The 13,648-nt window shown below is 47.0% G+C and overlaps 1 protein-coding gene across 1 annotated transcript in view; it reads left to right on the forward strand.

Moving 5' to 3' along the window:
- Positions 1-2,186: 2,186 nt before the first annotated feature.
- LOC137561088 (zinc metalloproteinase-disintegrin-like halysase) overlaps positions 2,187-13,648 on the forward strand; it is a 136,234-nt gene continuing 124,772 nt past the window's right edge. Inside the window, exon 1 of the mRNA XM_068272331.1 lies at positions 2,187-2,258. Within this exon, the coding sequence (XP_068128432.1) occupies positions 2,198-2,258 (61 nt within the window). The 5' untranslated portion in view covers positions 2,187-2,197. The remainder of the gene's footprint in view (positions 2,259-13,648) is intronic.

The following is a 13,648-nucleotide window of genomic DNA, read 5'->3' on the forward strand; positions in this document are numbered from 1 at the left end:
ACTTGATGGGTGTGCTGGTGAAGCCTGGGTACTGACCATTATCCATTGCTGGGTATGCTGGTGGAGCCTGGGTACTGACCATTATCACTTGCTGGGTGTGCTGGTGAAGCCTGGGTACTGACCATTATCCCTTGCTGGGTATGCTGGTGGAGCCTGGGTACTGACCATTTTCCCTTGCTGGGTATGCTGGTGGAGCCTGTGTACTGACTATTATCCTTTGCTGGGTATGCTGGTGGAGCCTGGGTACTGACCATTATCACTTGCTGGGTGTGCTGGTGAAGCCTGGGTACTGACCATTATCCCTTGCTGGGTATGCTGCTGAAGCCTGGGTACTGACTATTATCCATTGCTGGGTGTGCTGGTGAAGCCTGGGTACTGACCATTATCCCTTGCTGGGTATGCTGGTGGAGCCTGGGTACTGACCATTATCCCTTGCTGGGTATGCTGGTGGAGCCTGGGTACTGACCATTATCACTTGCTGGGTATGCTGGTGAAGCCTGGGTACTGACCATTATCCATTGCTGGGTATGCTGGTGGAGCATGGGTACTGACCATTATCACTTGCTGGGTGTGCTGGTGAAGCCTGGGTACTGACCATTATCCCTTGCTGGGTATGCTGGTGGAGCCTGGGTACTGACCATTATCCCTTGCTGGGTATGCTGGTGGAGCCTGGGTACTGACCATTATCCCTTGCTGGGTATGCTGGTGGAGCCTGGGTACTGACCATTATCCCTTGCTGGGTATGCTGGTGAAGCCTGGGTACTGACCATTATCCCTTGCTGGGTATGCTGGTGGAGCCTGGGTACTGACCATTATCCCTTGCTGGGTATGCTGGTGAAACCTGGGTACTGACCATTATCCCTTGCTGGGTATGCTGGTGAAGCCTGGGTACTGACCATTATCACTTGCTGGGTATGCTGGTGAAGCCTGGGTACTGACCATTATCCATTGCTGGGTATTTTCAGCAACCAGAAGAGTGGATAGGGTGGCACTAGATGCCCTGGTAGGCAGCCCCAAGGGGGTAGCAGGGGTTAGAGACCGTGCCTCCGGAAGGGTAGGTACAATTTATGGCACAAGAAAGTATACAAATATCCGGGCACCAGTCAGCAAGATAATGCACAAACTCCTTTAATCCTTCCCCAAGAATTCTGACAGACAAATTGTATGGCCTAACAGCCGTTTCACAGAGAAATCTGCTTCTTCAGAGGCAACAAAGGTGTTGCCTCTGAAGAAGCAGATTTCTCTGTGAAACGGCTGTTAGGCCATACAATTTGTCTGTCAGAATTCTTGGGGAAGGATTAAAGGAGTTTGTGCATTATCTTGCTGACTGGTGCCCGGATATTTGTATACTTTCTTGTGCCATCCATTGCTGGGTATGCTGGTGAAGCCTGGGTACTGACCATTATCACTTGCTGGGTGTACTGGTGGAGCCTGGGTACTGACCATTATCCATTGCTGGGTATGCTGGTGGAGCCTGGGTACTGACCATTATCACTTGCTGGGTATGCTGGTAGAGCCTGGGTACTGACCATTATCCCTTGCTGGGTATGCTGGTGAAGCCTGGGTACTGACCATTATCACTTGCTGGGTGTGCTGGTGGAGCCTGGGTACTGACCATTATCACTTGCTGGATGTGCATTATCGCTTGCTGGGTATGCTGGTGGAGCCTGGGTACTGACCATTATCCATTGCTGGGTGTGCTGGTGAAGCCTGGGTACTGACCATTATCCATTGCTGGGTATGCTGGTGAAGCCTGGGTACTGCCACTCATACTTTCCTGGGTGTGCTGGTGAAGCCTGGGTACTGACCTTTTATCCATTGCTGGGTATGCTGGTAATGCCTGGGTGTGCTGGTGGAGCCTGAGTATTGACCACTTTTTGCCTTGGACCTTCTTACTGGCAACTTCGAGCCAAGACTGACATAAACTGTCGAAGCTATTAAGCAAACCCACACAAGTATATGATTGGTATCAGTTACTAGAAACAGCTTAATTACCCCTGGCCGTGCTCAGGTCCTAACTTTGGTACTTAGGAATTTGGGAAATGCTGATTATGCTGACATACCACAGTTTTAATCTATGTAAAGAATCAATGAGCAGTCCTGTACCATGCAAGTCTTTGCAAGTTGAAAAGTTGAAAAGCCAAATACACTTCCTTTGTTGGTAACACATCAGAGACATTGCAGCAGCACTCTGGTAATGCTGGGACCGGCTCTCACTGCTCTGCTACTGCTGGTGCTGCTGGGTGGCCAAGCTTTAGGTGAGTCTTATGTTATGCTACCTCATGTTATTTCATAAGGAATTATATATACACCGATTGCTTCATTTATTGATCACAACAGGGAAGTTGTCATTCTGCTGTGTTTTTTGTTTAACAAATTTTCTTTATTTTGTTTGCTTAGTGTGGTTTGCCTTCTGAAAACAGAGGGTACTTGCAATAATTCAGATTTAAAGAGATCCAAAGGCTGGTATTTTAAATCTTAAACGGAACCTAAACTGAGAAGGATGTGGATTTTTCCTTTTAAAATAATACCAGTTGCCTGACTCTCCTGCTGATCCTGTGCCTCTAATACTTTTAGCCACAGCCCCTGAACAAGCATGCAGATCAGGTGCTCTGACTGAAGTCAGACTGGAATAGCTGAATGCTTGTTTCAGGTCTGTGATTCAACCACTGCTGGAGCCAAAGAGATCAGCAGGGCTGCCAGGCAACTGGTATTGTTTAAAAGGAAACATCCATATCCCTCTCAGTTTAGGTTCCCTTTAAGAGGACACAGAGGCATGTTCTGTGCATAAAATTACACACTTAGAGGTGACAGTATAAACAGTCCATAGAAGTCTCTATAATACAACTCAAGCACAGTTCTCATAGATCCAATATCAGTTATATCCTCTGGCAGCTTCTGAAATCTTCATCAACACTTCAGAGACTGATCTTCACAATATAAAGAGACACCCTAACCTCACCCTTTGTGCCAGACTCACCGTCTGCTTAGACCCTCTGCTGGGTCAGATGCAGCCTTGGGACCGTTAACTGGTCGTCCCCCACCTCTCTGGCAACTCCTGGGCAGCACCAGGGACTACAGATACAAGCCTGCCTGCGGCCAACATTGCGGGGAGGGGGAGCCCGTTGCAAGAAAAAACTCTATGCTGTTTTTATACCATTGGAAAAAGTGAGTGCAATAGGATTTTATATTGAATAAATGTCATACAGTTTTACACTATGAGAGGCCTGTTTTATTGAGGTTATTGAAGAAAAGTGCAATACATAAAGAAGATGGTATGTTGGATGGTGATCCAGGTGCTGCCCAGGAGTTGCCAGAGAGGTGGGGGACGACCAGTTAACGGTCCCAAGGCTGCATCTGACCCACCAGAGGGTCTAAGCAGACGGTGAGTCTGGCACAAAGGGTGAGATTAGGGTGTCTCTTTATATTGTGAAGATCAGTCTCTGAAGTGTTGATGAAGATTTCAGAAGCTGCCAGAGGATATAACTGATATTGGATCTATGAGAACTGTGCTTGAGTTGTATTATAAAGACTTCTATGGACTGTTTATACTGTCTTGAGTGGCGCTACCTCTAAGTGTGTAATTTTTTGTGATAGAGTGGAGGAGGCGAACCAAGATTGTATATAATACTGAGGGGGTATACTATTCTTCTACAGGCGTCAGCGCGATTGTGTTTTTGTATCATGTTCTGTGCATAATCACATGCCTCTGTGTCTCTATATTACCGCCTCCAGTTCCCCCCCCCCCCCCCCCAGTCTGCTGTGCTCCCCTGTAAAAAGCGCCAGGCTAGCGACAATCTCCTTTACGCTAGCCTTCTATTTACCTGCGGCATGTCATTCAATCCACACTCCCCCGCCTGCCTGCCTCAGTGAGCTTCCTCCAATCGGAAGCTAAGCCGCGACCGGGGAGGTACTTCCTGAGTCGCGGCTCAGCTTCCAATTAGAGGAAGCTCACTGAGGTGGTCAGCTGCGGGAACAGAGGCGGAGGAGCGCGGATTGCTAACTTTATCTGATACTGTGGCTAACTCTACAAACACTGGCCGGGGGCCCCAGTCTCTCTCACTGGCTGGGGTCCCCAAACCACCATGCAATACCCAGAGGGAAGTGCAGGTGGGCCCTGGACCTCTCACCACCAGGGAATTCACCCCCACTGCCTCTATACTGAATGCTAACTGCAAAACAGGCACATCTCCCACACGGTCCCCTCCCTAACCATTCACCTGTCACCCGCATCCTGGAAGCTGCAAAAAAGAAATGTAAAATCACAAACACTGGAACGCACGACAGCCGGGGCTCCCAGGCTAACTTTATCTGATACTGTGTCTGCAGCTGCCCTAGGCTTAAAGCAGACCTGAACTCAGAACTTCCATTTTGCTCTAAGAGATAAGCAACAGCATAATAATCTTTAAAGAAAAACGTTTCTTTGCTACGGCTGATACAAATCCTGCAATACATTTGCAGTGTTTCTACTTCCTGCTCTAATGGAAGCAGACATACAGTATTGTTAACATCCTGTGTTTACCAATTACCTCTCTGCTGTGGCAGTCAGCTGACACATCCGAGGGATCAAATTAAAAATTACAAATTGTGCTTAGTCACAGATGAGGGGGAATTATGCGGGCTAAACTCTCTAAATACATACAGGGTACCTTTCCCTATGCTTTCCTTCTGTGCTGTGCAAGAGTTCAGGCCACACTCCTAGATCTGGTATTTAGAGTTGTCTGACTTTCTTTCTATTAACTCATTATTAGACACCTGGGCCCATGTGTAATTCATTTTTTCACCTGAATTATCTCCTAGGAGATAATTTTCATCTTCTCTTTAACCACTTCGCCGCCCGGGTACAGTATACCTATGCTCCTTTGGACTTGAGTTCCCCGCCCGGAGCATAGATATACGCACCCCCCGCTGCTACCGCCGCCACAGCGCAATCATTGTGAGAAGCAGCACGATCATTGTGAAAAAAAAAAGTTTCCCAGCCTCCCTGAACATCCTGTAAATGTATTTCCGACACTTACAGGACGCATTCCCAAAAATGTACTGTGACCATCTTGTGGCCAAAAAGTAAAACTACACCCAAAAACATTTTTCATATACAAATACATTATTCTACATTATAAATTAACTCATTAACTCCCACACTCCCCAATTGTTACCATTTTTTTTTTGTAATAAAAAAAAAATATTACAATAAAAAAAAAACAGTTACCTTAGGGACTGAACTTTTTTAATATTTATATCAAGAGGGTATAACACTGTTACTTTATAAATTATGGGCTTGTAAATAGTGATGGACGCAAATTTTCAAAAAAATCACCTTTATTTCCAAATAAAATATCGACGCCATACATTGTGATAGGGACATAATTTAAACGGTGTAATAACCGGGACAAATGGGCAAATAAGTTACATGGATTTTATTTACAGTAGCATGCATTATTTAAAAACTATAATGGCCGAAAACAGAAAAATAATAATTTTTTTCAAAATGTTTTCCTATTTTCCCATTAAAACGCATTTAGAATAAAATAATTCTTGGCATAATGTCCTACCTAAAGAAAGCCTAATTGGTGGTGAAAAAAACAAGATATAGTTCATTTAATTGCGATAAGTAATGATAAAGTTATAGACAAATGAATGGAAGGAGCGCTGAAAGGTGGAAATTGCTCGGATGCTGAAGGGGTAAAACCCCTCAGTGGTGAAGTGGTTAAACAAAATTTTCAGCATTTTACAATTGAAAAAGTACCCAAAAGTTGGTGAAAAAGCCCTATCAAATGTATTTTGAGTGTTTGCTTGCTTGCTGGTGGCTTAAAAGACATTTTATGACAAGTTGTGAAAATATCACCTTGGAGAAAACAGATCATTTTTCAACTTCTGTTAAAAATAACTTATCAGCAATTTGCAATTGAAAAAAGTACCAAGAAGTAGTTGAAGAACTACAATCTAAATTATTTTGCGTATTTTCTTGCTTGTTGGTGGTTTAAAATGCATTTTATTGACAAGGTGTGAAAAATCACTTGGAAAAAAGGGAATTGCAAATGGGCCCTGCTGTTTGGCTTTCGGTCTTGTCATTACACTGAAAGAACCTTCATTAAAGTTGTAAATTACCTCCTCATTGCAAAATCCAGAGGCAAATTTTTTGTATTAGTACTCCTTGACCTTACCCCTGCCTTGGGCACTGTTGATCATTATCTACTTATCCTGACATGTCAGGGGCCAGCACATTCTTGGATGTGCTCCTCTCTGTCTGGACACTCTTTCAGGACCCTTTTCCACTAGCAGTCGCTAGCGTTCACGCTGAACGCTAGCGATTGCTGAATCGCAATTACCGGCGATTCCCCGACGTTTGCGGCCGCGATTTTGCTATGCTATGCAGTGCATAGCAAAATCGCGGCAAATATCGCTCCGCCGCGCGTTCGCATTCCCGTCAAAAACGAATCGCGGTAGTGCAAATGACCTACCGCGATTCCTATGTTAAAAAGCAAACCGTAGCGATTGTAAAATCGCTAGCGGTTTGTGTCTTTCCGATTCAGCCAGCGCAAACGCGCTGGTGGAAAAGGGCCCTCACTGTCTCCGTGTTAGATGATGCACAACAAGGCTCCTCTCTGGACCTTTTATATTCTACGTCTATACCCATGGACTGGTACAATGTATATGCTCTTTTGGTTTCCAGGATCACCTCTACGTTGATGACACCCAAATCTATCTCTCAGCTCCTGATCTCTTTGCACTATTATCTTGAGTCCCTGACTGCCTGTCTGCTGCTTCTGCATTTATGTCATACAATATACTCAAACATAACGGGACACTTAAGTCAGGAATAAAAAATCAGTTTTACTTGCCATGGGCTTCTACCAGCCCCCTGCACCCCTCCCATGGCCTTGCAGTCACTCACAAGCCTCTGGTCCCCCGCCGCCAGCTAGTTTTGTTTTCGCTGACAGGAAGTCGGCGGGCTTTCTGTGACTGCGCAGGCTTGGCCATACGCATCCTTCTTCATGTTCGTGTCCTCAATAGCATCCTGCACAGGCGCAAATGCTATTGTGGACGGGAATGCAAAGAAAAATGCCCGTGGCCAGGCCTGTTGGGCCTGTCAGCGAAAACTAAACTAGCTGGTTACAGGGGACCGGAGGCTCCGTGAGTGACTGCGAGGGCACGGGAAGGCTGTAGGGGGCTGGTAGAAGTCCCAGGAAGTAAAACTAATTTTTTTATTCCTGGCTTAAGTGTCCCTTTAACATAAGTAAAATGGAGATTGTGATATTCCTCCATCTTTCTCTGCTTCTCCACTCATAGTTACCATCATTAATAAAGAAAATACCTCAATAACTGCAAATCCTAAAACTCGTTGTCTGGGGGTAATTCTGGACTCTGAACTCTTATTTAAACCACGTACTAACACATTAACAACCTACTGCTTCTTCCATCTCAAAATGTCTCCAGAATTCATCCCTTCCTTACACAAGGGGCTACTATAATGTTTGTACATTCTCTAATCATTTCCCGTTTTGATTACTGTAATACCCTACTCTGTGGCTTACCAAAAAAACAGACTGGCACCTCTCCAGTCCCTACTGAACTTTGCTGCTTGTCTCATCTATCTCTCTTCCTGCTCATCTGATGCTGCCCCTCTCTACCAATCCCTCCATCGGCTGCCAATCACCAAAAGGATCCACTTCAAACTGCTAACACTACGTAAGCTATCCCCTCCATACATTTCCTCATTAATCTCAATATATTATTTCTACCGGGACCTAGAGATGTCGCGAACCTCTGATTTTCGGTTCGCGAACTTCCACGGAAGGTTCGGTTCACGTAAAAGTTCGCGAACCGCAATAGACTTCAATGGGGAGGCAAACTTTGAAAAATAGAAAAAATTATGCTGGCCACAAAAGTGATGGAAAAGATGTTTCAAGGGGTCTAACACCTGGAGGGGGGCATAGCGGAGTGGGATACATGCCCAAAGTCCCGGGGAAAAATCTGTATTTGACGCAAAGCAGTGTTTTAAGGGCAGAAATCACATTGAATGCTAAATTGCAGGCCTAAAGTGCTTTCAAACATCTTGCATGGGTATACATCAATTAGGGAGTGTAATTAGAGTTCTGCTTCACACTGACACACCAAACTCACTGTGTAACGCACCGAAAACAGCTGTTTGCGTAGTGACGGCCGTGCTGGACTGGTGCGCACCGTGGCCAGAGTGTAGGCCGTGGCGTTTTTCAAGCCCATATGGTCGCCGGGCTGTGGTAGCTCAATGATAGAACAACAGTGACTATCCAGCTGATCAAATTTGGTGTGACCACAATGAAGCAACAACCTTATTATCTTTTGTGTGCCACCCCCACCCGAGACACTAAAATAGCCGGCGGTCATTGCTTCATTGTGATGCGCAAGCCCCTTCACCGCGGCAAGGTAATGATCACGAAGGGGGATGGGCACATGTACATGCCTTTTGTTTTTTTGTTGCAGCCGCCCGCAGTGCAGCCAGAAAAATTAGACAGGCATGTACACGCACCAGAAAAATTTGTGTAGAGGCCGCTGCTAACAGCGGCCTTAAAAATTCAGGAATCCACCTAGAGTCCTGGACCCTGTTGGTGGTGGCGGAGAAGGCAGTCAAGCGGCCTGCAGGCAGAGATGCTGTGTGTGGGGACTGACTTAGTCTTCGGTCGTGCAGTAGCCCTCCGTGATCCATTCCTCATTCATTTTGATAAAGGTCAGGTACTGAACACTGTCGTGACTTAGGCGACTTCTCTTCTCAGTAACTATGCCTCCAGCTGCACTGAAGGTCCTTTCTGACAGGACGCTTGCGGCAGGGCAAGAGAGAAGTTGTATGGCAAATTGGGACAGCTCTGGCCACAGGTCAAGCCTGCGCAACCAGTAGTCCAAGGGTTCATCGTTGCTTTTCGCAGATTCTACATCCACACTCAAGGCCAGGTAGTCGGCTACCTGCCGGTCCAGGCATTGGTGGAGGGTGGATCCGGAAGGACTATGGCGAGGAGTTGGACTAAAGAACGTCCGCATGTCCGACATCACCCTGCGATCGCTGGAGCGTCCTGTCCTTGCCTGCGTGGACTTGGGAGGAGGAGGGTTACTGCCAGTGGTACCTTGATTGCGTTGTGCAGCCACATCACCCTTAAACGCATTGTAAAGCATCATCGACAGCTTGTTCTGCAAGTGCTGCATCCTTTCCGCCTTGTGTTGACTTGGTAACAGGTCCGCCACTTTGTGCCTGTACCGAAGGTCAAGTTGCATGTTAGCTGTCTGGCCATAGCTGGCGATACATGGCGCCGGACACTGCCCCCAGCTGTTTCTGAGGACGAGCTCCCTCTGCTTCTATCATGGAGTCGTCTCCTCCTACTCCTCTCTGACTCCTCCTCTGAACTGTCCCCCTGGTCATCTCCTCTACCGGTAACATATGTGGTATCCGTATAATCATCATCATAATCCTCCTGGCCAGCTGCACTTTCTTCAGACACCTCCTCAAGTGCACCAACTTCAGGTGGTCCACCATCATCCCCATCCCCACACGTTACGTCCATACCATCGCTACCTAACTCAGACGTATGAGGTGGTGTGCCTGCGCCTTCTTGTTGTTGTTGCAGTAGTGGCTGGGAATCAGTGATTTCACCACCACCACCAAATAACTCCTGCGAAGTGTCAAATGCAGCGGATGTGGTGCTTGTTGTAGCGCTGGTGGCTGCGGGAGATGGGGTGTTCTGTGTTAAATACTCAAGCACCTCCTCACGATTTTGGGAAGTGATGACACGTGCCTTCTTCTGAGCACTGTATTTTGGGGCAGGTCCGCAAGAAATCACAGCAACACCACCTCGCACAGACCTGCCGGTGCCTGGTGGCCTTCCTCTGGGTCTGCCTCTACCTCTTCCTCTACCTGGTTTGTCCATTTTGTCCATCTCGGGGGGATGCTAGCTATATGCAGTGAGGTGGGTTCTCACTCAACACAACAGGTAGTTAGATGCAGTGAGCTGGGTTCACTGAACAAAACAGGTTGTAAGATGCAGTGAGCTGGGTTCACTGAACAGTAAAGGTACTTAAGATGCAGTGAGGTGGGTTCTCACTCAACACAACAGGTAGTTAGATGCAGTGAGCTGGGTTCACTGAACACAACACTAGGTATATGCAGTGATGAGGTGGGTAAAGTAAACACAACAGGTACTGGGTAGTTAGATGCAGTGAGCTGGGTTCACTAAACAGTAAAGGTACTTAAGATGCAGTGAGGTGGGTTCTCACTCAACACAACAGGTAGTTAGATGCAGTGAGCTGGGTTCACTCAACACAACGCTAGGTATATGCAGTGATGAGGTGGGTTAAGTAAACACAACAGGTACTGGGTAGTTAGATGCAGTGAGCTGGGTTCACTGAACAGTAAAGGTACTTAAGATGCAGTGAGGTGGGTTCTCACTCATTACAACAGGTAGTTAGATGCAGTGAGCTGGGTTCACTCAACACAACGCTAGGTATATGCAGTGATGAGGTGGGTTAAGTAAACACAACAGGTACTGGGTAGTTAGATGCAGTGAGCTGGGTTCACTGAACAGTAAAGGTACTTAAGATGCAGTGAGGTGGGTTCTCACTCAACACAACAGGTAGTTAGATGCAGTGAGGTGGCCAGGTGGGTTCACTCAACACAACAGGTAGTTAGATGCAGTGAGCTGGGTTCACTCAACACAAAGCTAGGTATATGCAGTGATGAGGTGGGTTAAGTAAACACAACAGGTACTGGGGTATATGCAGTACTGGGTAGTACAATGTGCAGCTCCCTGTCACACACACAGGTAGTCACTGAATGTGCTGGGCTGCTGGCAGTGGCACACACAATATCAATTAGCAAGGCTGTGCATGCAACAAAAGTGTCAGTTTGACACACAGAAAAAAAATATGTACAGGATGAGCTCTGAAAAGAGCTGTTGCTGGGTGCTTTAAAAGCAATAATAATCAGTCAGGAGTAAGCAAAGCAGCCTAGAACCTAACTAATCTGTCCCTAGGAGAAAAAGTCTGCAGCAGCTGTCCCTTTCCTCTCTCTAGCAGGCAAACGAGTGAGTGTAATGGCCGCCGGACCCTGCCTTATATAAGGGGGGGTGGGGCTCCAGGGCTTAGTGTAGCCTGAATGGCTACAATGTGCCTGCTGACTGTGATGCAGAGGGTCAAAGTTGACCCTCATAGTGCATTATGGGGCGAATCGAACTTCCGCAAAAGTTCGCCTGGTGCAGGCGAACGCGAATCCCCTAAGTTCGCCTGGAACCGTTCGCCGGCGAACCGTTCGCTACATCTCTACCGGGAACCTTCGCTCCTCCCATGAGACCCTCTTGTCTTCCAGCTTGTTCACCTCCTCTCACTCTCAAATGTAAGACTTCTCATGAGTGCCACCTCTCCTTTGGAACTTTCTCCCACAGCCTGTCTGTCATATTCCACGCTTGAAAATTTTCAAATGCACTGTCCAGACACATATTCAGACAAGATTAGAATTTGTTATAGCTAATTTAAGGCTCATTGCCTTGTCTGCTAACCCCTTTGCCATCTCTCCTAATGTCTATAGTTAATTTACCAATATTTGACTATGCTCTTACCTGGCACTTATATTCTCACTTGAAGGCCTCCCTTCCTGGTGCCTATTCCCCCCCCCCCCCCCATTTTGTGCTACTCATTTCTGCACCTTCTCTAATACTGAATTGTCCCTCCTGTTATGCATGACTTTACATTTTTCAGCATCGAATTCCATCTAATATTTATGTGCCTATATAGCCATCCTATCCATATCCTTCTGCAATATGTCACTATCTTCCTGTGTGTTAATAATGCTGCACAACTTTGTGTTATCTGCAAAAATGGCAACATTACATTCTACTTCATCTACTAGGTCATTAATAAATACATTGAAGAGTACTGGACCCAGTACTGACCCCTGTGGGACCCCACGGCTAACAGTCACCCATTTTGAATATGATCCAACAACCACAACTCCTTGCTTTTTTTCTGTTAGCAATTTCCTTATCCATGCATGTAGATTCTTCCCCGATCCTTGCATCTTCAACTTCTGCACCAGACTGTTGTGGACAACAGTATAGAAGTCCTTTGCATAGACCAAGTATATTACATCTACAGCAAACCCAATATCCACATTAGCATTCACCATTTCATAAAAGCTGAGCATGCTATTCAAACAAGACTTATTAGTATATCCATGTTGATGTTAGGAAATTAGATTATTCTCTGATATAAAGTATTGTATAGCATCCCTTAAGAAACCCTCAAATAATTTCCCAGATCTGATTGTTTTGCCTTCTTAAATAATGGGAAAATGTGGGCTATACACTAGTCAATGAGAACTATCACTACCACTTTGATTTTACTTAGACTTGCTTTCACTTCTTCCTGTATTTAATATTAACATCAGAAGACTGGGACCCTTTTCATCTGTTATATGCAACAAAGATGTGTCCCTTGTGCAGAAAGAAGCAAAGCAAGCATTCCATAGCTTTGACCTACTTTGGATATCCACCATAGAGTTTCCTACTTCATCTTTTTAGGAGTCATCTTTTAACCACTTCCCGACCGCCCACTACACAGGGGCGGCGGGGAAGTGGAGCCCTGCAGGACGGCCTCACCCACAGAGGCGGCGGTCCATTTAAGGGCATGGGCGGAGCGATCGCGTCATCCGTGACGCGATCCTCCGCCGGCGCCTGTCACCGCTCGCTCGCCGCAACATCCCGCCGGCTATACGGAAGCGCCGGCGGGATGTTAACCCCGCGATCGCCGCATACAAAGTGTATAATACACTTTGTAATGTTTACAAAGTGTATTATACAGGCTGCCTCCTGCCCTGGTGGTCCCAGTGTCCGAGGGACCACCAGGGCAGGCTGCAGCCACCCTAGTCTGCACCCAAGCACACTGATTTCTCCCTCCCCTGCCCCAGATCGCCCACAGCACCCATCAGACCCCCCCCCTGCCCACCCCCCAGACCCCTGTTTGCACCCAATCACCCCCCTAATCACCCATCAATCACTCCCTGTCACTATCTGTCAACGCTATTTTTTTTTTATCCCCCCCCCTGCTCCCTGCCCCCTCCTGATCACCCCCCACCCCTCAGATTCTCCCCAGACCCCCCCCCCCCAGACCACCCCCCCCTGTTTACTGTATGCATCTATCCCCCTGATCACCTGTCAATCACCTGTCAATCACCCGTCAATCACCCGTCAATCACCCGTCAATCACCCCCTGTCACTGCCACCCATCAATCAGCCCCTAACCTGCCCCTTGCGGGCAATCTGATCACCCCCCCACACCAATAGATCGCCCACAGATCCGACATCAGATCACCTCCCAAATCCATTGTTTACATCTATTCTCTCCTCTAAACACCCACTAATTACCCATCAATCACCCATCAATCACCCCCTATCACCACCTGTCACTGTTACCTATCAGATCAGACCCTAATCTGCCCCTTGCGGGCACCCAATCACCTGCCTACACGCTCAGATTGCCCTCAGACCCCCCCTTATCAATTCGCCAGTGCATTAATTACATCTGTTCTTCCCTGTAATAACCCACTGATCACCTGTCAATCACCTGCCAATCACCTATCACCCATCAATCACCCCCTGTCACTGCCACCCATCAATCAGCCCCTAACCTG

The sequence above is a fragment of the Hyperolius riggenbachi genome, chromosome 3, assembly GCF_040937935.1.
Source record: "Hyperolius riggenbachi isolate aHypRig1 chromosome 3, aHypRig1.pri, whole genome shotgun sequence".
Lineage (NCBI taxonomy): Eukaryota > Metazoa > Chordata > Amphibia > Anura > Hyperoliidae > Hyperolius > Hyperolius riggenbachi.